Source organism: Apodemus sylvaticus, chromosome 21, assembly GCF_947179515.1.
Source record: "Apodemus sylvaticus chromosome 21, mApoSyl1.1, whole genome shotgun sequence".
NCBI classification, from domain to species: domain Eukaryota; kingdom Metazoa; phylum Chordata; class Mammalia; order Rodentia; family Muridae; genus Apodemus; species Apodemus sylvaticus.
In genome coordinates, this window is record NC_067492.1 from 54,755,290 (window position 1) to 54,779,866 (window position 24,577).

The window sequence follows — 24,577 nt, forward strand, 5'->3', positions numbered from 1 at the left end:
TTCCAGGCATCAATTGAGTACAATTATTATCATTTTGTATTTTATAACATACAGGATAGACCTAACACCCAGTCCATCAATTTTTATCTATTGAATAGTACCTCTGTCACCTGTCTGAACTTAAAACACTTATAATTCTACAGCTGACTCTTAACCTGGCTTTAAATTGTAAGCCATCTGAAAACCGTCCTCTCAAATCTGTATCATCTTTCTAAATGCTAAATGGCTTGGACTGGCTTTAGACTACTAGTCTTCAACCCCATCAGAAATCCAAGAATGACTAATATTACCTGAAAGTATGGAAAGCACAAAATATAGCTTCTAAAACTTAGCCAATTTATAGAGACTGCTGATTACCTGGACAGGTCCTATACTTCAAAACATTGGAGCATCAGTCTTCAGTCTTCTGGCCCAGGATCATCTGACAGACCTTGGTAATGCAGAATTTTGAAGGGCAAATTACTCTGTCTTGGCAGAGATTATCAGTCAACTATTCCGCATAGTGTGTCCTTTTTTTGGACAGTATTTTCTGTAGAAGAAATGAGGCAATTCTTACCTGGTGACTATCTCGTCACAACTGAAGCAACTCCATTGATTTCTTCTTTGAATTCAAGAAAGGGGTGCTGTCAGGAGCAGACAGGTCTCCATTCAAATGATCTTTAATAAAGAAATGTCAATAAATGTCATATTCTGTGGACTTCTGATGCCTTTAAAGACCATTTATCTACCTAAAGCATCTCTGAACTGTTAAGCCTTGACTACTCTCTGCCATTTCTTATCGAAATAACTCAGGAAAACCCTTTTAATTAACTCATAACCATGAGTTTGCTATCTGGCCCTTAACTTGTATTACTTAATCATCTAAAAGTAGTTTATAATAGCAGTTATAGAAGGACTGGGTCTAAGCCTTGCATTTTTAAATGGTTTATATGGGCACAATGCCTAAATGGGAGTAACAATATCAATCTGTTTTATATCAATAATAAATTTATACCAATGAAAACCTTAAATTTACATCAAATAAATTCTGAACCAATACAAGAGATTATAACTTCAACTTTGTATCAATTATAAAGACTTCTACCAATGTAAGATCGATGGCTATGTAATGTTTTGCTAAAAAGTACATTTGCTAACCTATCCCTTTTGTCTATTTCTATAATTTCTATGATGTTACTATATTCCCTTTTTATTTTCCACCTCCTTTCCTTTTACCTAAGAAGGAAGGATAGAGGAGAGGAAAGGAAAGGAAAGGTAGAAATCCTTGAGTTTAAATTATTTCCCTCCCTGTCCAAAACTACATTTGTAAAGTATCCCTAAAATGACAATGTATGTATAATTCCTAAAATAACAAGAATCATCCACCCCAACATAAGGAACTGGAATGATGATTGTCGTCTGTCTGCTTCTAGCTGAATTGAGACAAAGAATTCCCATCTGGGGGCTCAAAGGGAAATAGGAAAATTGACTTGTCAAAGGAGAACTAGTTGGCATTATTTGCCTTCCAGCCACTATGTGCTGAGAAAGTTTGTTGTTCAACTGACATCTTGACCATGACATTCTGAAAGGCTGGATAGGCAAGTAAAGTTCTGGAAGCAAGTCTTTAAAAGAATCAGCTTTGATGTAGTTGAAGTAGAGTCAAGCATGAAGCTGGAATGGAAGGTTCTGGAACCTCAGCATCCTGGAGTGTGAATCTTTTCAGGACTGCCTTTCTCTTCTTTCATCCTGTAGTATACAAAACTTAAACACAAAATGTAGTTCTGTAAAGACATTCACATGGTGCAGGCAGGGTGCACAGACTGGTCCATGAAGATCAATAAAGAAAGATGACTGACTTTCCTCAGGTTAGTTTGATCACCTAGTCAAACTACAATGTAACTTTGTGTACATGTCCTTGTAAAGGATGGTATGTAATAACAAGTCATTAGAAATGGGTACCCAATAAGTGTTCTTGGCTGTGGATAGACATTTTAGTCTCTGCCAGTTCCAGAGCTGTCTCCATATACAGATACATAAGCATCTCCACATATACATCGCCTATTTTGTTGATTGTGTTAGTATCCCTCTTCTCTGTTGCCAAGGTCTTCAGGAGGTCTTACTTTGTCATGTCTGATTTTTGTTAACTTGGAAGGAACCCACAGCTTTGCTTTACCTGTGGAAACATAGGTAGCCCCTCCCCCATTGTAACACATTTCCCATTCTCCATTCTGATGTTAGAAAATCCTTAATGTAAACAGGTTGCTTTAGTTCAATAGTTCTTTCCACAATCCAATGTCTTTCAGCAGCTATGGTGTTTTGCTCATTAGCATTTAAAATTTTATGGTTAATAAAGCACTATGTAATCTATCCTTGGGGGTTCTTGTTGATCCATTTTCGCCCATTAAGCATCTCCTTTAGAGTTTGAATGGATCTTTCTCTCCACAATTGCTTGTCCTGTAGGATTGTGTGGTATGCCTTTAACATGTTTTATACTATAATATTCAAAAAACTGCTTTGCCTTAACAGAGATATACACCAGTCCATTGTCTGTTTTAATTTGTGTTGGTATTCTCATAATGGCCATAACTTCTAACAAATGTGTAATTACAGAATCAGCCTTTTCTGTCGGTAATGCAGTTGCCCATTGAAATCTTAAATATGTGTCTATAGTACGGTGTACATATTTCAGTTTGCCAAACTCTGTAAAATGGAAGATATCCATTTGCCAAATGTCATTTCTTTGGGTACCCTTAGAGTTAGTTCCCCATAGGCAATGCGATCTGGTTATATAACGAAAAGTAGGGCATCACTTCACAATTTCCTTGGCTTGTTGCCAAGTGCTAGAGAATTCTTCCTTTAAACCTTTGCCATTAACATGGTGGTTTTTTTTTTTTAATGAATTCTGAAGCCTCTAGTACACTATCAGTAGTTGCTCAATTTCATTATTACCTTGTACAACAGGGCCTGGCAGACCTGTTTGGGATCGTATGTATATTATATATAGTGGATAACTCCTGTTTCTGATTATTTTTTGTAGCTGAATAAACAATGTAGTCAATTCAGAATTATCCTGCATAAGTTCAGCACTCTCTATCTGTAAAACAATTCCTTCTGCATATTGAGAGTCAGTTACTATATTAAGAGACTCTTGACAATCTGACAACAGCATGATTATTGCATATAATTCAGATTTTTTAACTGACTTATAGGGACTCTCAGCCACCTTACTTAACATCTTCTGATTTATATCTTGCCTTTCCTGATTTACTGGCATCAGTGTAAAATGTAGGGGCTCCAGGTATTGGAGTTCTCATTATTATATGAGGGAGAATCCAATAAGTTCTTTTTATGATCTGAAGCCACATGGTTTTCGGCTATCTGTTGTTAATTTCTCCCAAGAAATTATTGCATGTTCTCTGCCAATGTTCATCTTGTGCCTATAGTGAGGCAATTTCTGCATTAGTAAAAGGTACCATGATTTCAGCCAGATCCATTCCAAATAATTATTGAAGTATCATTTTTCCTTTAAGTATCAACTCAGAGGCTTTCTCAATGTAGGTTTTCAATTTCTTACTCTGCTTATGTGCTAAAATTATCCATTCTAAGATATAATCTTCCCTCTACATAAGAATTCCTGTAAGGGAAGAGTAGAAAGTAAGATAACTAAGATGCAGGCCATCTTTGGATCAACACGATCTAGATGTGTATCCTGCAATTTCCTTTCTACCAAAGTTAACTCCTTCTCAGCCTCAGCTGATAGTTTCCTTGGACTATTTAAATCCTTATCACCTTGTAAGGTTCGAAATATATGGCTTAGCTCTTGAATGGCCAAGCCAATTGCAGGCCGTAGCCAGTTGATATCTCTCAGTAGTTTCTGAAAATCATTAAGGGTCCTTCATTGGCGTCTTCTGATTTGTACCTTTTGTGACCTAACCTTTTGCAGATTTATTTTATATCCTAGAAAATTAATAGAATCCCCTCTTTGCATTTTTTCAGGGGATATTTACAATTTCCAGGAAGGCAAGATGTTTTTTACTTCAAGTATTCTTTCCACAATATTTATATCTGGATCAACCAATAGGATATCATCCATACAATGATAATGGATTGGGGAAATTGTTTGCAAATCATCTCCAATGGCTGTTGTACAAAATATTGACACAAGGTGGGGCTGTTTAACATTCCTTGTGGCAAGACTTTCCAATAATATTTTTTTATTGGGTGACCTCTTTTGAAGGTAGGTATTGCGAAAGCAAACCTTTCCTTATCACATTCATGTAGAAGAATGAGGAAAAAACAATCTTTCAGATCAAACACTGATAGGCCATTCCTTAGGCAACAGGGAAAGCAATGGAATTGCAGGCTGCAAGGAACCCATTGACTGAATAATCTTATTAATTACTCTGAGATCTGTTAACATCCTCCATTTGCCAGATTTTTTTTAATGACAAATATTTTTATTTTTTAATGAGAATTCCAAGGGCTGGTTGACTCTTCTATATGCTGAGCCTCCAACTACTCTTGGACTAGCTGTTCTAATGCCTGAAGTTTTTCTTTTGTCATAGAGTACTGCTCAATCTAAATGGGTTGGTCAGTCAACTACCTTAGTAGTAAGACTGTTGGTGTTTTGGCAGCAGCTGCCCCTTGGGGTAAAGCTAAATTGTCAGCCTCTGTTGTATCTTTTTTATGGACAGCTTGGACCGTCTGTAACTGCCTTTGATAACATTGCCTAACTAATTTAAGACTTTTATTAGGAGCCTGATTAGTTTCATGACTAAATACTGAGACTGAGGGGCTATTTGGGTTTTTCACTGCTGTAATAAAGCCCTTCCCTATAGGTTAATGGCTATATCATCCACGTATGGCCTCAATTTTCCTACCTGACCTTCTGGCCCTATATATTTAAGTCATCTGGTGCTTTGCATTACTTGTGATAAGATCCCAACTCCTTGAAATTGGATGTCTACTTCTTGAAGTGGTCAACTTACAGGCCAAGAGATAATGGAGAGAGAATGATTACATCTGCTCCAGTGTCAACTATTCCTTCAATCTCAATATTGTTTACTAATATTCTTAGTTTTGGTCTTTGATCCTCTATAGAAGTTTGCCAAAATATTCATTTTGGGTCCCTTTTAGGCTTTCTGAATTGTCTATAGAACTTGCCTCAGCCTTGTCTGGTCTCAGAACATCTGTTTTTGATGCAGTAACATTTAATTGCCCTGAGGAAGAAAATTCTCCCTGCCTGGTATTGGGGCCTCTGAGAGGCCCCCCTGAGAGTTTTTTGGCAGGGTGTTACCCCATTTGTTTGTTGTTGCTCTACATTCCCTAGTCAAATGTCTGCCTTTGCCACAACTTTGACATACTCCAAAAGGCATAGCCCCCTTTTGTTATTTCTTTGGGTTTTTTTCTATATTAATTTCTGAGATGACCCCACTCACCACAATTAAAACATTTGAAATCTTGGGTCATTTCTAGATGTCTAGTGGCAGCTTCTCCTATTATAGTTATATCAGGTGAGCGAGATACAACAGCTGTATACCTAAACCACTCATCTATTGATGCTGACCTTGCCCTCAGTGGTCTGATTACTTCCTTGCATTCTCAAAAGCTAAAGACTCAATCATTGCCTTCCTTGCTGCAGAATCTGATATACTCCTTTCCATGGCTGATGTTAGTCTTTTTAAAAAGTCAGGGAAGGTTTCTTGTGGACCTTGTGTGACTTGAATAAATGGTTCAAGGCTTTTCCCTGATTCTGCAACTTTGTCCCAGGCCTTTAAAAGCTGACACTTGATGCAAGACTAGAGTTTCTTCATCATATATAGCCTGCACCTCTACCTCTGCAAAATGACACTCACCAGACAGTTGGTCTGTGGAAATCTCTCTATCCCTGGCTCTATTTTGTCATCCTATCTCCCTTGCCTTGTCTCTCTACCATGCTATCCATTGTAAATTAGCAGCAGGTTCTAGTATTGCTCTTTTTATATCCTTCCAGTCTTGGGGAATTATTCTATTTTTAATAGCCCAAGAAGTCAGGATTTGCTTTACAAATGGCTAATACATTTCAAAATTAGTGACTGTTTCGATAAATGTTCTCAGATCTAATACATCCACAGGTTTGCCATTCTAATTCCTGATAATGCTGTGGATGATCATCATCTGGAGGTTTTTGTTATATTTTAACCGGATAGACTAAAGTTTGTTTTCTAATAACCTTTGGTTGGCTTTCTCTACTTTTATCTTCTCTCTCTACCTGAGTATTTTCCTTAATTGAAATTTTTTATTCCTCCCTTAAGGTCTCTGTCCATGCTTCACATCTCTCCTTTTGTTGCCCTTCCTGTTCCTTGAGTTCCTGTATTTTCTGTTCAATGTTCTACCTCTACATTTTTATCTTTTCTTTATATTTCAATTATGATAGTCTGCGGTCCATTTTATTTTGATTGATTAATTTTTAAAGGTTATTCTCCAAATCTAGCTTCCAATCCTCATTATTTTCTCTCTGCTGCTCAGTCTGGTCTGTGAGCTGCAGTATCCTTTGTTAACTGCTGTCTCCCACCTTCATTCTCCTCTTTCTGTCTCTTATTCTGTTCTATAATTTCCTGGGTCTTCAATTTTAGTGTTTCCTCTAGACCACATTGCCAAGTCTTAAATTTCTCTTTCTGTTGTTCATGCTGCTCTATAATTTCCTGTATCCTCTGTTCTAAGCCCTGCTTCCATAATCTTAGCTTCTCTTTATGTTGTAATTCTAATATTGCAGCATCTACCTTATTTTGATTTGCTAGCTTTAAAAAATTATCCTCTAGACATTGCTTCCAAATTTTGTCTCTATCTCCTTGCTATTCAGTCTGATCTGTGAATTGTCAAATTCTTTTTTCCAGCATCTCTTCCAGGTCCTGGCTCCAACCTTCATTCTCCTCTTTCTGTTGCTTATTTTGACCTATGGAATCCTGAAACTTTAATTCTAGTGTTACTTGTAATCTCTTTTCGAAGGCAAGGCATTTTTTTTTTTGTCTAGGGCCCTGTCTTTTTGAGAGGACACAGTAAATCAAAAGAATAAGTACTGCAATACCAGTAAATGATAAAATGACTTTTTCCTCTAAATCTATCCCTGTCAAACCATTCAAAATATCATCACATAAAGTCAAAAAGACATTGATTGTTTTTCTCATCTTTAAGTAACAAGATGTTATATATCTTTCTTATATCAATGAATTACCTGGTCCAGAACACTTTGTACCTTTGCCTCCCGATTTATTTGCAGGGAGGGGGCCTCTCTGCTGTTCCCTTAATGCCTCTCAGACTTAATCAGCTTCCAATCCACACTGCTGTAGCCTATATCGCTGTCCAAGCTCTATTCGGCGCTTGGAGGGCAGTGAACTTTTTATTTCAGGTTTGTTAGGTTCTAAGTAACCTAATAGAATGCCATTTTGTTAGTGTATTTTTCCAGTCCAATTATCCAGTAAAAGAAATCTCAATCAATATCAATACAACTATATGCCTAGATTGGGTGGATCTCTCACTACACTTCTCTATTCTCATCTATGTTATCCCATATAAGTTGCGGTTTCTCCAGGCCAGGAGCTTCTCTCCATCTTCTCCATCGATCCTCCAAAGTTCCTCTCCCTTCCCATAGATACTCTTCTCCTATCCCAAACTCTCAGCTCCTCCTCTCGTTCTTCCTGCCCAATCATTGGCTCTAGACTTTATTTGAAAATTTAAGGTGGGGAGAAGGTTCACAAGGCACCTGTATACATGATTAACTCCTCATCTGAAACTTCTCCCAGGAGTGGAATTAGCATCAAAATACAAGTCCAGGGTTATCCACAACACATACCTAAATATAATAAAAGCAATATGCAGCAAAACAATAGCCAACATCAAACTAAATGGAGGGAAACTTGAAGCAATCCCACTAAAATTGGACTAGACAAGGCTGCCCACTCAATCCCTATCCAATATAGAACTCAAAGTTACAGCCAGAGCAATTAAACAACACAAGGAGGTCAAAGAGATGCAAATTGAAAAGGAAGAAGTCAAAATATCACTATTTGTAGATGATATGATAATATACTTACATGACTTCAAAAATTTCATCGGAGAACTCCTACAGCTAATAAACAACTTCAGCAAAGTAGCTGGATATACAATTAACACAAACAAATCAGTAGCCTTCCTCTACTCAAAGGATAAACAGGCTGAGAAAGAAATTAGGGAAATGACACCCTGCACAATAGCAACAAATAAAAAATATCATCATGTGACTCTTAAGTGATAAGAATTTAAAGTCTCTGAAGAAAGAAATTGAAGAAGACCTCAGAAGTTAGAAAGATTTCCCATGCTCATGGATCGGGAGAACTAACATAGTAAAAATAGTAACTTTACCAAGAGCAATCTACAGATTCAGTGCAGTTTCCATCAAAATTCCAACTCAATTCTTCACAGAGATAGAAAGAAAAATTCTCAAATTCATCTAGAATAACAAAAAAAAAAATAGGATAGTGAAAATTGTTCTCAACAATAAGAGAACTTCTTGGGGAATCATGAACCCTGACTTCAACCTTTTCTAAAGAGCAATAGTGATAAAAATCATGTTATTGGTTCAAAGACAGACAGGTAGATCAGTGGAATAGAATTGAAGACCCCGAATTATACCCACACAACTATGGTCACCTGATCTTTGACAAAGAAACCAAACCATCTAGTAGAAAAAAAAATAGCATATTCAACAAATGGTGGTGGTTCAACTGGCAGACAGTATGTGGAAGAATGCAAATTGACCCATTTTTATCTTCTTGTACAAAGCTCAAGTCAAAGTGGATCAAGGATATCAAAAGCATTGAATGAATCTAATAGAAAAGAAAGTGGGAAAGAGCCTCGAACATATTGGTACAGGGGAAATTTTTCTGAAGAGAACACAATTGGCTTGAGCTCTAAGATGAGCTATACACAAATGGGATCTCATAAAACTGAGACACTTCTGTAAGACAAAGGACACAGTCAACAGGACAAAATGGCAACCTAGAGAAGGGGAAAAGATCTTTACCAACCCTATACCCTGCCCCAGCCTGAAGGAGTTTTCGACAGGGGACCCTAGGGAGAGAAAGGCAGAGACATAAGACAGGAGACACAAAGAATGAGGCCAAGGCCAACTTGTTCAAGGCCCCCCAAAACTGTTTTTCCTCAGGGAACTTATACAGACAGGGAAGAAGTAAGGCAAGTGGGATTTTCCACATAGCCCAAGAATTCTGCCAAGGTGAATCCCAGGCAGCTGAAAGATGTTTTCTTCTTCTGTGAGGGCACAGTGACTATTGACTACCCGATCTCTCCAAGGTCTGTAGCTGAGGAGAAGTCAAAACTCAAGCCTATCTTTAAAATGAACTCTAAACATAAAGTAAGGTCAGTATTGCTCCTAGCATCTTCTCCCTTTTTATTAAATTTTTGTAAGACCGGCGAGAAAGCTGACATCTATAGGTCTCATTGATGCAGGAGTGGACATTAACCAAAAGGGGGAAACATTGACCCAATCCCTCTTGTGGGGAACAGAGGATTGTTCTTCCCACACCTTAGGTGGCTCTTGGTGTCTTTTGGACAGGAAGAGCAGAACCTATCTTGGTGGGAGACCCCCGCATAATGTAGAGTGGTCTGAGGACTGACACCAACCCCTATGCAGATCAGGTGTGCTTCACGGGGGACTCAGAAGTGAACAATTGGGTCCTCCCCCTGCAATGCCTTGCTCTACACCCCTTGCAAGTGCCCACACTGAGTTTATGCCATGCTGAACCAGTGTACATAGTTCTGAGTTCTTATGTATCCCCAGTGGGGGTGATGTTATCACATGACTCAGCCAGGCCTCTGTCAGCCGAATCAAGATGATGATAATGTACTTGTATGGTTTTGAATGCCACTGAGTCAACCTGTTGTCTAATAAATTTTATACATAAGTAAAGACCCAACAAGGGGTATCAGGAGGGAAACATGCTACCAATCAGTGGCAGCTCTAGAAAATTTCTGTCTGTGTAGATCCTCACTCAGCTTATGGAGTTTATGCACCTGTAATTCTATCAGACCAGATTCACTAACATAATAGCAACATTTTTCCTTAAGAAAAAGGCAGGTTTCACCCTTCCCAGCTATGAGAAGGTCTAAGGCATGGCGATTCTGCAAGGTAACTTGGGAAAGTGAGGTTATTTGTCTTTGCAGGGAAGCCAGAGATTCAGCAGAAGCCTCTATAGCTAATTGAAATTGTTCAGCTAACTTATCGGTGACTATAATAGAATGTCCCAGTGACCCACCTGCCAATCCAGCGAGGTAGTCAGGGAAAGGCCGATTACAAAGGGCAAAAATAATGCACATTTCTCTCTTCTGAAATGTTCAGAAGACACCAAAAAATCTGTAGGGGGATGTTGAGTCTGCAGATGTCTATAGTGCCAGCATTAGCAGGAGGTGTCTAAAGGTGTCAAGGACTGCAGCCGTTTTTAATGATCAGCATCTCTCTCTCTCTCTTTTTTTTTTTTTTTTTTGAAAATTTAAAATGTATTTCTTTTTTTTATTTGATATAATTTTTTATTTACATTTCAAATGATTTCCCCTTTTCTAGCCTCCCACTCCCCGAAAGTCCCGTAAGCCCCCTTCTCTCCCCCTGTCCTCCCACCCACCCCTTCCCACTTCCCCGTTCACTCTGGCAGCTAGCATGCTCCTTCAGCATCCTGCAGAAAAAAACACAAACATGCCCTCTTCCCCACACTCAGAGAGTTTCTTGGCACTGAAATTTTAACATTTTTGTGGTGTACAGAGATATGATTCTCCCCTCCTTTATTTATAAAAATATTGTTTTAAAGTTCTATGGATCTGTTCCACAATATCTTGTCCTTGAGGATCATAAGGAATATTAGTAATATGACTAATGTTAAATTGTTGACAAAACATAGGTAATGACTAATTTTAGTTTTAGTTGCTCCTCCTGTTAAAACAGTTGTAAATAGAAAGCTTGAAACGCTGTCAATAATCATATGCATATTTTTTATTTTTTTAAATCAGAAATATGAGTTACGTCTATTTGTCCTGATTAGGAACAAATCTTCAAGGATTAACACTATTATGTGGTACATGAAAAATTAAGGACACTGAGGACAAGTCTTTATAATTTGACTTGTATATTTTCTAGAAATATCAAATTATTGTCTTAAACTATTATTATTTTGATGATGTAAAGAATGAGACCTTTGTGTAAAGTTTATAATCTGCCTGATATGTAAATCTGCTGTGGCATTGTCTTCCTTAAGGAGTCTGGAAAATCTAGTATGAGCTTTTAAGTGTCCTAAAAGCAAGAAACAGTACATGTTTCTTAAATTAAGCTGTATTTGTATAAAATTTGAAAATTAGCAATATCTCTAAAAATATAATTTTAAGCAAGTATAAGCCATGAGCTATCTATTTTAATTATCAGCTACAAATTAAAAGCTTGATTATTTAACATTTTAAAAAACAGTGGCTATAACATGTAATTTAATTATTTGTGAAGCAGGAGAAATATTTAAGAGAATAAACATGTGATCTAACTATATATTTATCATTAGAGGAGCTGTTTATAAAAATAGTAAATGTATTTTTATTGGCTGTATGTATATATTTACGAAAGCATGCATAGAGGCAAATTATAAAAACTTGTCTTTGGAATAATGATTATCAAATTTGCTTAAAAAGTTTGCTATGCAATAGGCCAAATATTAGTATTCTTCAATAACAAATATAATTGCTGTTTGGACTAAGGAATAAACATAGTTCTTTTATAAAATATTTTTATGATTCTATCTTATAATTTTGTATTAATATAGCAACAGATTCATAATAGGGTGTTGAAACTTTACTTGCAGGTGAAGAAATGTGAATTTATATTAATGATCCTTTTTGCCAAAGGAAGGCTGTGAAACAACAACAATTGATTTTTTGTAAAGTTATTTATCCCTCAGCAGTTAATTGCCCAGAGGATTAGGATTTGCATTCCCCTTGAGACTACCAAACAGAGGTTTAAATTCTCCTGTGGCAAGCTTAAGGTGACTTAACAAATTAACATTTTTCAAAGCTTTTGAAAATCAGTTAAATCAAATAAACTATCTTTTATTATTTGAATTTTCTGTGCCACAGTTTGTTTAGGATATAACTGATCCACTTGTCTGATTTTTTTTTTTAAAATAACAAATATGGATGAGTTAAAATCTTGAGCTTGTGATAGAATTGTAAACCGCAACTAACGGAACATTGGCAATTTAAGTATTTTTAAGTTTCTTTTTGTAATATTAAAGCATGCTGATAATTTTGAAGGACAAAACTCAGTTTTAAATAATCTATTTTCTTTAAAATCAATATCAAGAGCATTACTTTCACATATAAAGTTTGACTTCCAGTTCTTACTGTCATGAATGCATGACAGTGTAGCTTTTAATGCATCCGTAAAGAGACATTGTTTTAAATTTTATCTTTTATAAGTCTATTTTCTAGGATAAGAATTATATAAATATTATTTTAATTTAGAAGTATCTTTAGAGACCTGTTTTTCTGGGTTGGCTCATGTCACCTGTTCTTTAGAATGAATCCAATCCTGAATTACCAATCTTAAGCTAACTTTCTGTTATCAATGTTATAAATTTTTAATCATACCCAATAACTTACAAGTCAATACTCTATAACCGAGACATGCCGATCATATTTATTTCTTGAAAACCAGTCAGGAACAAAAGTGAAGTTACTATAAACATATACTTATTTAAATCAGACAAAAGTTTCTTACATTTTTTAACTGTAATTTCAAGAAAAAAGCACCTTGTCACTTATTGAACCCAATAAACACAATAGCAGAAGTTTTTCTAAGAAAAAACAGTCATCAGATCTCTTACTAAAGATATGGAAAAGTTGTTGGCCCCTTTACGAATGGCTTGTGTAGATAACCAGCCCCTAGTAGGACTTCTCCAGCTGCACTTGACTCCCAGCCACAGTGCAGGGTAACTTATCAGTTTTTGCTGTGCAAATTGAGACTGCCTTTTAAATAAGTTAAACTAAATCAAACGGTGGACAGACAGCAGATAAAGTTTTAACCATTTTTTTTTAAACATGAAACACAGAACAACAATCCCAAAGAGATCGAGATATCCTCCAGAACTAAGGATATCTCCAGTAGGATCCAGAGAAGAAGCAGGACATCTCCCGCTTTCCTCTGGTCCCCAGGAGACACCTGAAATAGCTTATAACCATTTTTCTTCTTTTGATATTATGTCCCAGACATGGAACAACTGCTTTTCTGAAACCTTCTCTCTCTCTCTCTCTCTCTCTCTCTCTCTCTCTCTCTCTCTCTCTCTCTCTCTCTCTCGTTCAAGACCTAACTATCTCCTTCTTCTTCTAGGAATTCTGCTAGAGAAGGGAGAGGAGGCACAGTGGCAACTACTGATAGTTGCTCCCCAGCACCTGCTTTTCCAACTTTCTTGATCTCTCTTCAACATGCACAGACTTTTTATTTACATATTTATCACTTTCTCTTCCAAAAGCCATGCATAGCACAAATATGCTTGAGCTAAGAATCTTTCTAGCATCTGTTTTTTTATTTTTGTTGTTTTTTGTTTTTTAGTCTTTTTATTTTATTTTATATAAAAATAAAACATTTGTGAAGATCTTTTTTAACCCTCATTTTTCACGTCTTGAGGGCCTCCTTGAGACCATTAAGAAAAGCCTCCTGCTTTACTTAATACCTGTCCCATAATGCATTGTCAGACTTACTCTGGATCTCCCACAGATGAGTGTTTCCATGGTGATCAATACCCTGGATCTCCCACAGACGAGTGCTTCTGTGGTGATCAGCCATGGCCTGATGAGTGGGTTGTTCCAAATGATGATCCTTACTCAGGAAGTGGCCCCTCATTTGGCGCCAGTTGCCCCAGCCTGTGGGGATTTTCAACAGGGGACCCTAGAAGAGAAGGCCAGAGAAATAGAGACAGGAGATGCGAAGAACAAGGCCAAGACCAACTTGTTCAAGGCCCCCCAAAACTGTATTTTCTCAGGGAACTTATACAGGCAGGGAAGAAATAAGGCAAGTGAGATTTTCCACATAGTCCAAGCATTCTGTCAAAGTGAATCTGGCAGCTGTAAGATGTTTTCTTCTTCTGGAAAGGCACAGTGACTATTGACCACCTGATCTCTCCAAGGTCTGTAGCTGAGAAGTCAAAACCTAAGCCTATCTTTAAAATGAACTCTAAACATAAAGTAAGGTCAGTTTGGTTCCTGGCAATACCCAATAGAGGACTAATATCTAATGTCTGCAGAGAACTCAAAAAGTTAGAATCCAGAGAACCAAATAACCCAAAAGCAGGGAACAGAACTAAACAAAAAATTCTTGATGGAGGAATCTCAAATGGCTGAGAAGCACCTAAAGAAATGTTCAACATCCTTAGTCATCAGGGAAATGAAAATCAAAATGACCTGAGATTCCACTTCACACCAGTCAGAATGGCTAAGATCAAATACTCAGATGAAAGCAGATATTGATGAGGATGTGGAGAAAGAGGAATACTCCTCCATTGCTGGTGAGATTGCAAGCTGGTACAACCAGTCTGGAAATTAGTTTGGTGCTTCCTCAGAAAACTGGAAATAGTTTTACCTGAGAACCCAGCTATATCTCTCCTGGGCATATACCTAAAAGATGCTACAATATATAACAAGGACACATGCTCCATTATGTTCATAGCAGCCTTATTTATAGTAGCCAGAAGCCAGAAGCAGGAAACAACCCAGGTGTCCCTCAACAGAGGAATGGATACAGAAAATGTGGACCATTTGCACAATGGAGTATGACACAGCTATTAAAACCAATGACTTCATGAAATTTGCAGACAAATGGATGGAACTTGAAAATATCATCATGAGTGAGGTAATCCAGTCACATAAGAACACGCATGGTATGCACTCACTGAAAAGTGGATATTAGGCAAAGAGCTTGTAATACCCAGGACACAACTTACAGACCATATGAAATTCAAGAAGAAGGAAGGCCAAAGTGTGGATGCTTCAGTCCTACTTAGAAGAGGGAAAAATAATCATAGGAAGTAGAGGGAGGAGAAGAGCTGGGAGAAAGAAGGGAGGGGAAGGGAAAGGGAAACAGGAGAAGGTGTGGGAGCAAATGGGGGAGAAATTTAGAAGCCTAGGAAATTGAATGAAGATGTATAGCAGTGGGTGATGGGGAACTGGGGATATCCATAAAAGTCCCAGATGCCAGAGAAGTAAAAGTTTCCCAGGACCCAATAGGGATGACATTAACTGAAATACCCAACAAAGGGGAGAGAGAATCTGTAGAGACCATATCCAGTGGTTAGGCACAGCCCCCTGTTGAGGAATGAGGTCACCCACCCATCTCAAAAAATTTAACCCGGAATTACTCCTGTCTAAAAAAAGTGCAGGGACAAAGAGTGGAGCAGAGACTGAAGAAAAGGCCATCTAAAGACTGATTCATCCTATCTGCAGATACCAAACCCAGACATTATTGGTGATGCCAAGAAGTGCTTGCTGACAGGAGCCTGGTATAGCTGTCCCCTGAGAGGCTCTGCCAGAGCCTGACCAATACATCCAACCATTGGACTGAGCACAAGGGACCCAATGAAGGAGTTAGGGAAAACTGAAGGATCTGAAGTAGTTTGTAACCCCATAGAAAGAACAACAAAATCAAGCAACCAGACACCACTACCCAGAGCTCACAGGGACTAAACCACCAACCAAAGAGTACACATGGAGGGTCCCATACTCCATCTGCATGTGTAGCAGGGGATTACCTTATCTGGAATCAATAGGAGGGGAGGCCTTTGCTCCTATGGAGACTGATGTCCAATTCAGGGGAATGCTAGGGTAGTGAGGCACGAGTCGGTGGGTAGGTGGGGGAGCACCCTCAAAGAAACAGGGGGAGGTGGAAGGGGCACTTGAGGATGGGAAACTGGGAAAGAGGATACCATTTGAAATGTACATAAATAAAATAATCAATAAAAAATAAGAATTGACATAGGCATGATGTCTCTTCACAACAACAGAAACTTTTGCAACCCTAACTATCACACTATCTATATTGATACAAAGTGCATATTTGAAGACATAGGCAAAAAAATTAAAATTTCAAAATAAATAGATGCACTCCAGATTGCCTCATAAATATTAGGAATCTCAGTCAAAATCACACCACATTCATCTACCTCAGGATCACTAGGGTGTGATGTTTACATGAGGAGTCCCAGGAGTATAAAGGCCTGTGTTCACTCTCTGTCCCCACATAACTAATCTCTAGAACATATTTAGTTTAGCTATATATAACAGAGTCTCAACAGTTTGTAGTTTGTTGATATTATTTCATTGTTCTGAAAATGCATGTTTAACACTGTGGAAAGCAAATAAAACATGTAGACACACTTCTCAGAAAGCATTAGAAACAAGTCTTTTTGTTATCTTTCTAATTCCAATATTGTATTTACTTAAATTTAAGTTTAAGGAATTATTTCAGAAAGAGCCAGCAGGCTTGAAAGAATGCTGAAGCCAGAACAGTTGTTGAAAATTTTAACAAATCTGTTTGAATTTTGATTGTTTAAAATTTCTTTTTCTCTGGGTGTATGTAGGGGGATAGTTGCATTTCTTTGTGATCTTCCCAGTAGAATACTCCTCAACCAATCTGGTTCTGATTATTTATACAGAAAAGTTTGGAGATGATATAGTTCCATGTTCTTTTCCATTGCTCTAGCAATATTAGTTCCTAACATTACTTTCTAAAATGGAACTGGGTAGTGTTTTAAAAAGAAATGTTATCAAATATAGCTGAAATTGTTTATTTGTGATTATTTTATTGTCTAATAAAAATGTGTGACATAAAATAAAACCAAAATGTCTTCAATATCTATAAGTAGCTACCTAAGCAATAAAAAGAAAAGTGAGTTCCTTTAAATTGATGCTTGATGCTTTGAGGGTTTTGGTGATCTATATAAGAAAATTAACAAAATTATGAAGATTCTAGAAATGACTGCATTCTTTAGATAATTTTATGATATTAATAATAATAATAATAATCTCAAACTCAAGTGAAACCACTAGAAATTATCTCTTGTTCCTGAAGATAAGGGAGAATGCAGATTGTCTACATCCTCTGACAAAAATCTGTTCCTGGAAGCGCAGATAGATGTCATCCTGTCCTGCCCTGGAATGTAGCTAGAACCAGATGATGAGTTACTTCTTCCCAGTGAAGTATCAACTGGTGTGATATATTCTAAGTTCCACCTGGAGTGACTAAGAAATGTGAATGCTTTCCCCACATGCTTCCTATGGTTTAGAGCCTGGATGCACAGACTGTAGTCATAGCTTTAATGGATGACCTTAGGACAGAAAGGCCTGAATCCTGGGAGACTGCTTGGCTCAGACCTTCTACTAACTCACACTGTGTGATGAAACAAACCACATATTTTCTTAAAACAGGAGGATGTTTGGAATTAAAGGAAAAAGTTTAGCATACCTGGAATTATGTATGAACAAAAAAAAAAGGTTCATCTATTCATCTCTGTTCTATAATGGTGTAGAATTATAGTTGAAAACACTATAAATACAATATTACTATCAACAACTTAATGTAAAGAGTAACAGAGAATTAAGAGTTTTGATTATATCTATGCTTTGGAAATGAAGTTGGAAAGAAAAGTAATTCATTTACACGGCAATTTTTTTTAATTGTAATCTCTGTTTAAGGTTCACAAAACTTTCAACTGTTCTAATAGTTGCATTAATATAGAATTTCTTTTTCAGAAAATGTACAAAATAAAAAAATTGTGAACTATATAGAAGGTAAAATTTAAACAATATTAAAAGATATAAGACACCAATTCTTGACCTTGAACATATCCCCTTGTCCTTATGGGTTCTTGTTTAGTTGGCTTAGCTATTTTAAAGATTATACTGCTCCAGCCATAGCAATGCTTTAGAATTTAGCTGGGTCACAGGGACTTTCTCAGCACTCCGTTCTAATTTGCAGTTCTGCTATAATAAAAGCCATAAATATATTGCTACTGTCTAGACGTTTTATCTGAAACAAGTGTCCTTTGTAGTCTCAAAGGACTTTTCCATTTTATTTCCAGTAAATCAAAGTATGTGAAGAGCTTCAGTTCTTATTAAGACATACCCTTCACAGTCCAGTGATTGCCAACTGTGGCAAGCCATTGACAGTTCATTTGCATATAACTGATGACTTCCATCAGGTAGTTGGCTCCAAAACACAATGGACATTTAGAGCATATCCAATATTTCTTCTTCTTTGATGAGCACCAAGTGCCAATTTTTAAATACAATCTGACTATTGAAAAGTGAAGGCTTCTCTCCCTGACCTTACATTGTCTTCCACAGTTTGAAGTGACATATTGCCAATGGACTTAAGGTAGGCCCACACTTCTGAAAGACATTTAGTAGCCCTACTATAGTTTGTTGAAAACCAATGATAGTCGAAATTAGGAGACAGAGATAATAGTGATTACTTTTTAAAGAACTTTTATATTCTGTCCCCAATGTTATATTGATAACTAGATTTCATTTTATTTTTAGAAAGTACCTTTGACATGATTTTATATTAATTACTTCCTATAGATACAATTGCCATTCATTTGCTAAAATGATTATATAATACTTATTGGGAGATCTTAAATTTCAGGTTCATAAGGAACTTTAATTATAACTGCATATTGTCTTTCTCCCAATATTTAGCAGTAGCAATGGTGAAAATACAGCCAATTTGTTATCTATTAATCCCATAACCAGAAGCAAGCTGACGGTCTCCTGCCATACTGAGATCTAATTCATGCTTATATTTTCTAATATGTCTGATTTCTGTTTTCAGTACATGGATAACAAATGTATCTATTTAATGAGGAAAAAAGTTCCTCATTAAAGCAAATTTCACTGCAACTGCTAGAATAATATGTTTAATTTCAATTCATATATAAGCTGTATTTTAGTCAGTTATCAATGTTTTCTTCCCTGTTGAATGTAAGTGCTAAACTTCTCTGCTTGGACTACCTCATGGTTTCTAGGTCACCTTGGTTCTCGTTTAGGCATAGACTTGCATAGTTTGCCTCCACGTGTATTCTCATAGTAATCTGCCTAATGGAAGTGGACTGAGAACGCAAGGGGATATTACAGAAGCAATGGATAAATGTTAAGCACATTGAGAACCCAGAATGCTTGCTGTGGATTATGACTCAGAACTGTGTGCTGCACACAGATTGCTCATCTGAAGCTGCATCCAACCTCATTCTCCAATCCCATGAAACTGAGTGTGACTCTAAGAATAGACATATGGATAAAAATAAACTCAGATTCTTAAAGAACTGATGGTATAACCACTGCACTTCAAATTCTTGCAGCACAAAGACCAAGTAAACTAATGCATAGATCATGGTGAAGATCTTCTCTTTGCTTTAGAACAAGCAATGCACTCAAGGAGAGAATACCAAACAAAGAAAAGTGATCCATGATCTAGACACATTTTCAGAAATAATTCAAAAAGACTTAAGTGATGAGACACATTCTGACAAACTTTTTGAAATGTTTTGTTTCAGCAAAATATCACACTGATAGAATTTTTAAAGACTAAAAATGATGAATTAAAAGTTAAAGAATTTTGAAACTAAGAATTCTAAAGCTTGTAAAGTTTCTTAGCAGTGGAGCGTAACACACTTCAATCCAATGAGAAGCAATAAGTGACACTGCACAGCTTTGCGTCATGATTAGCAGGTGTTTAATGAGGAAGATAAAGACTGCTCATCCAAACTTACTTATAAATGATGAACCAACTTGTCAACATCCCCTTTTGCTTATACAAAGATTTTACTCTTTATCCTGTCGATAGCAAATCATTCTGTCTTCATTACTAATATGCATTTCTGAGGAGATAAGTTCAACTATTTAATGGAGCACTGTGTTGAAAAATTTATTCCAGTTCTCATGATTTATAAAATTGTCTCATTTTTCTTTCTCTTATGGATCTAGCCACCAACTTGCCAACTGTCCGGATGTTAGCTCTCTTGAGTATTGGATGTCCATTCACTACAATATAAAAGATAGGATTATATTAATAACATCCAATCAGTTCACACAGAGGAAATACAATATGGCTTTCAAAGATTCTAATATATTATATGAAATTAATTTTGGTGGTGCTACAACATGCCAAAAAAATGAGCACATTTTTCTTATTTCTATTGTATCACCTTTTAGATCTTGTCAATTGACTTTACAAAGTAATTTTTGGACTGAAGAGTTGAGAAGGTGCTGGAGATAGGAGTCAATGCTTAAGAGCATTGCTGCTTTTCCAGAGCATCTCAATTCATTTCCCAGCACTGAAGTCAGGTAACTCCCCATGGGTGGTAACTTCAGCTCCCAGGAAACCACTACTCTCCTCTGGCCCCTCTAGGGTCTCTCACACATGTGACATATACTTATACATATAGACATAAGCATAAATAAAATTAAATCTTATAATAAGAGTTGAGAGAAAACATATTAGGAAATAAATAATATTGACATTTTGAATACTTGAAATAAATGAGATATAGTTTGTTCAATCACAAGAACAATCATTAAAACTGATAGTATAATATTAATGCAGATACTCAATATAAGTCACTACTGTTAGTGTGTCTGTATTTGGCTCATGTTTACCTGTACAGTAGTTCTGACAGTTACAAGTCATATATTTGCCAAAGTCACCTTTATACATAGCAACAATTTACAAATAGGCTTATAAAGCCTAATAACTCAGATACTATAGCTATTGTTAAACAAAAACACAAACAACTGCCAGAAAACTATTATTTTGAGGGTATTTTATGTTGCATACAGTCAATGAACAACTTGTCGTATTGCTGTATTCATGTAGACTTGCAGACATTAGCCAAAGGCCAAGCCTTATACAAGCAAAACTAAATTAAACAGTGACAGCAAAGTGTCTGAACAGGCATAGCTGTAAAAATAGACAAGTAGACCACAGGTATATGGAAAGATATCATTAATCCTCTATATAGAAATAGCTAGTACCAAAAAGTCTAAAATGATTAAAAGAGGTAAATATTGGTGAGGATGTGGATAAACATCCACAGAACCACAGTTCTTAAAAATATTAAAAACAAAACTATCTACCTTAGGATGCAGCAATCCCTCTTCTATGCACACAACCAATGATGTGCACATAACCAGTGAATGGAATTTGCCACATTATTAGAAGGATATCTGCAGCTTCATATTCACTCACTGCAGCAATATTAATAATCAGATAAGATTAATATTAATCAGATAATAATAAGAAAGAAGCACAGGTGTCTAAGCAGCATACAGTGCAAAGTCTATACATTGAAATTTTAAATTTTTGACAAGGAGACCCTGATATTTGTCACATAATGCTATAAGCCAGAATATGGAGGGCATTGTTCTACATAAAATAATCTTACTTATGTGGAGATTTTTTTTAAACTTCAAATATAGAAAGAAAGAAAGTCTGGATCCAAGGAGTATAAGCATAGGGAATAGAAGGGTACAGCTCACTGGTTAAGAACAGCAGAGATGAATGATGAAGACATGTAAGGAGACAATATACAGCATGAGAGCAGTAATTAATAAAATTGCGCTACACATGGGATTGCTGCCAAATGAATAGATTTTAGCTTCTTTTGTCAAAAACAAAAAGCAAGGAAAAATGGGCTGGTCTATGAGATGATGGGCATATTGATTTGCTTGATCAGAGTTACCATATTACTGTCCACATATACCCCACAAAATTATATGTTGTGTACCTTAAGCACACATAATAAAATCCATTCTAAAAATAAAAAAGTTACAATAGATTAGCATAGTTTATAAAGTAATAAGGCTTAGTGACTATTCCCCCTGTGGTTGTATGAAAACAACTACATCCATTAGGGTCCTAATCTGATGCACTTTCCTGAGAGTGGATGTATTATAGATGCAATCTTAATTATAAAACAGTTTTTATTGTGACCTTTTAGCAATATGCAATGCCAAATAAACATCTCGTCATGTGAACAAGGGATATTGTATTTCTCACTTGATAGTTCTATAAATTAAACAATGTCTATAGAATCTGTTAATCAAAAATAAGTATGACTCACACTTAACAAGTATTCAAAATACAGTTTAAACATTACTGTCTATACTATGATATTATATTATAGACTTTTAAAGAATTTTCACTGACAGTTGGTTAATAGGCTGTTCATAAACATTTAAGTTAAATAAAGCACCATTTTCCTGTAGTAAATACACAAAATAAATAAACATGACTTAGTTTTAATCCTTCAAAGTAAATATTCTTGACCTTCATCTATGTTATATGGCTGAAGAGAATCTCAAATAATCTTTTTAATTAAAAAACAGTCAAATTCTAGGTTTCTATGTGTGCCTGAAGATGATCTGTGCCATAGCGCTCCATAACCAAATATTTCTTGGAGAGAGCTGGTCTCCCAGAAGTGCTGACAAGACTGTGAGTCCAGGTAAGACCACCATTTCCATTCTGAGGAACCTGCCCTGAGACCTCAGGACACAGGAACCAAAGAGCAGCCTCAGGGAAAGATCCTTCTGGATACTATCTGCATCTGGAACTGATCCTATGCCACAGCACCCAGAGCTGATCCTGTGCCACAGCTCTCCATACCCACATACCATCAGGAGATAGCTAGTCTCCTAGGAGATAAACTTGTGAGCATAGGTAAGACCACCACTTCTGCTCAAATTCCTGGCCCAAGAGGGACCCACCTTGTGCTTTTCGGACACAAGAACCAAGTAACAGCCAGGGACAGGATATTTCCAATCTCTATCTGCACCCCAGAGCTGACCCCGTGCCACAGCTCTCCAAACCTAAATTCCTTCTGGAGAGAACTGGTCTTGAAGGAGTATGACACACAGGCTTGGAGGAGGGACAAGCCACATCCAGAAACAGCAAGAGCAGGTAACACCAGAGATAACTAGATGGCAAGAGGCAAGGACAAGAACATAACCAACAGAAACCAAGGCTATTTGGCATCATCAGAACCCAGTTCCCCCACCACAGCAAGCCCTGGATACCCTAACACACCAGGAAAGGAAGACTCTCATTTAAATCACATGTTATGATAATGATAGAGGACTTTAAGAAGGTCATAAATAATTCTCTTAAAGAAATACAGGAGGACATAGGTAAACAGGTAGAAACCATTAAAGGGGAAACACAAAAATCCTTTAAAGAATTACAGAAAAACAAAACAAAATAGGTCAAGGAATTGAAGAAAACCTTCCAGGCTCTAAAAATGGAACTAGAAACAATAAAAAAGAAATCACAAATGGAGATATCTCTGGAGATAGAAAGTCTAGGAACGAGATTAGGAGTCATAGACATAAGCATCACCAACAGAATACAAGAGATACAAGGGAGAATTTCAGACGCAGAAGATACCATAAAAAACATTGACACAAAAGTCAAAGAAAATGCAAAATGTGAAAAGCTCCTAACCCAAAACATCCAGGAAATCTAGGACACAATGAGAAGACCAAACCTAAGTATAATAGGTATAGAAGAGAGTGAAGATTCCCAACTTAAAAGGTCAGTAAATATCTACAACAAAATTATAGAAGAAAATTTCCCTAACCTAAAGAAAGAGATGCCCATTAAATACAATAAGCCTACAGAACTCCAAATAGATTCCTCCTGTCACTTAATAGTCAAAACACCAAATGTACAAAACAAAGAGAATATTGAAAGTAGTAAGGGAAAAAGGTCAAGTAACATATAAAGACAGTCCTATCAGAATTACACCAGACTTCTCACCAAAGACTATGAAAGCTAGAAGATCCTGGGCTGATGTCATATAGACCCTAAGAGAATACAAATGCCACCCCAGGCTACAATATTCAGCAAAACTCTCAATTACCATAGATGGAAAAAATAAGATATTCCATGACAAAACCAAATTCACACTATATCTTTTCATAAATTCAGCCTTACAAAGAATAACAGTTGAAAAATACCAACATACCCTAGTAAAAGCAAGAAAGTATTCTTCTTTCAACAAACCCAAAAGAAGATACTCACAAAAACATAAAAATAATATCAAATATAACAGGAAGCAACAACCACTGTTCTTTAACATCTCTTAACACCAATGGACTCAACTTGCTAATAAAAAGACATAGAAAAACAGACTGGATATGTAAACAGGACCTAGCATTTTGCTGCATACCAGAAACATACCTCAGTGTAAAAGACAGACACTACCTCAGAGTATATTTCTGGAAAATAATTTTCCAAGCAAATGGTCCCAAGAAACAGGCTGGAGTAGTGATTCTAATTTTGGATAAAATCGATTTTCAACCAAAAGTCATCAAAAAGGATAAGGAAGGATACTTCATACTCATCAAAGGAAAAATCTACCAAAAAGAACTCTCAATTCTGAACATCTGTGTTCCAAATGCAAGGACACCCACATTCATTAAAAAAACAAAAAAAAAAAAAGAAAACTTTACTAAAACTCAAAGCATACATTATACCTCACACAATAATAAT

General features: G+C 36.5%; 1 protein-coding gene across 1 annotated transcript in view; it reads right to left on the reverse strand.

The window, feature by feature from the left end:
* Window positions 1-19,969: 19,969 nt before the first annotated feature.
* The window catches only part of Iqcm (IQ motif containing M), a 372,144-nt gene continuing 367,536 nt past the window's right edge, over window positions 19,970-24,577 (reverse strand). The window contains exon 12 of the mRNA XM_052166437.1: window positions 19,970-20,073. Within this exon, the coding sequence (XP_052022397.1) occupies window positions 19,970-20,073 (104 nt within the window). The remainder of the gene's footprint in view (window positions 20,074-24,577) is intronic.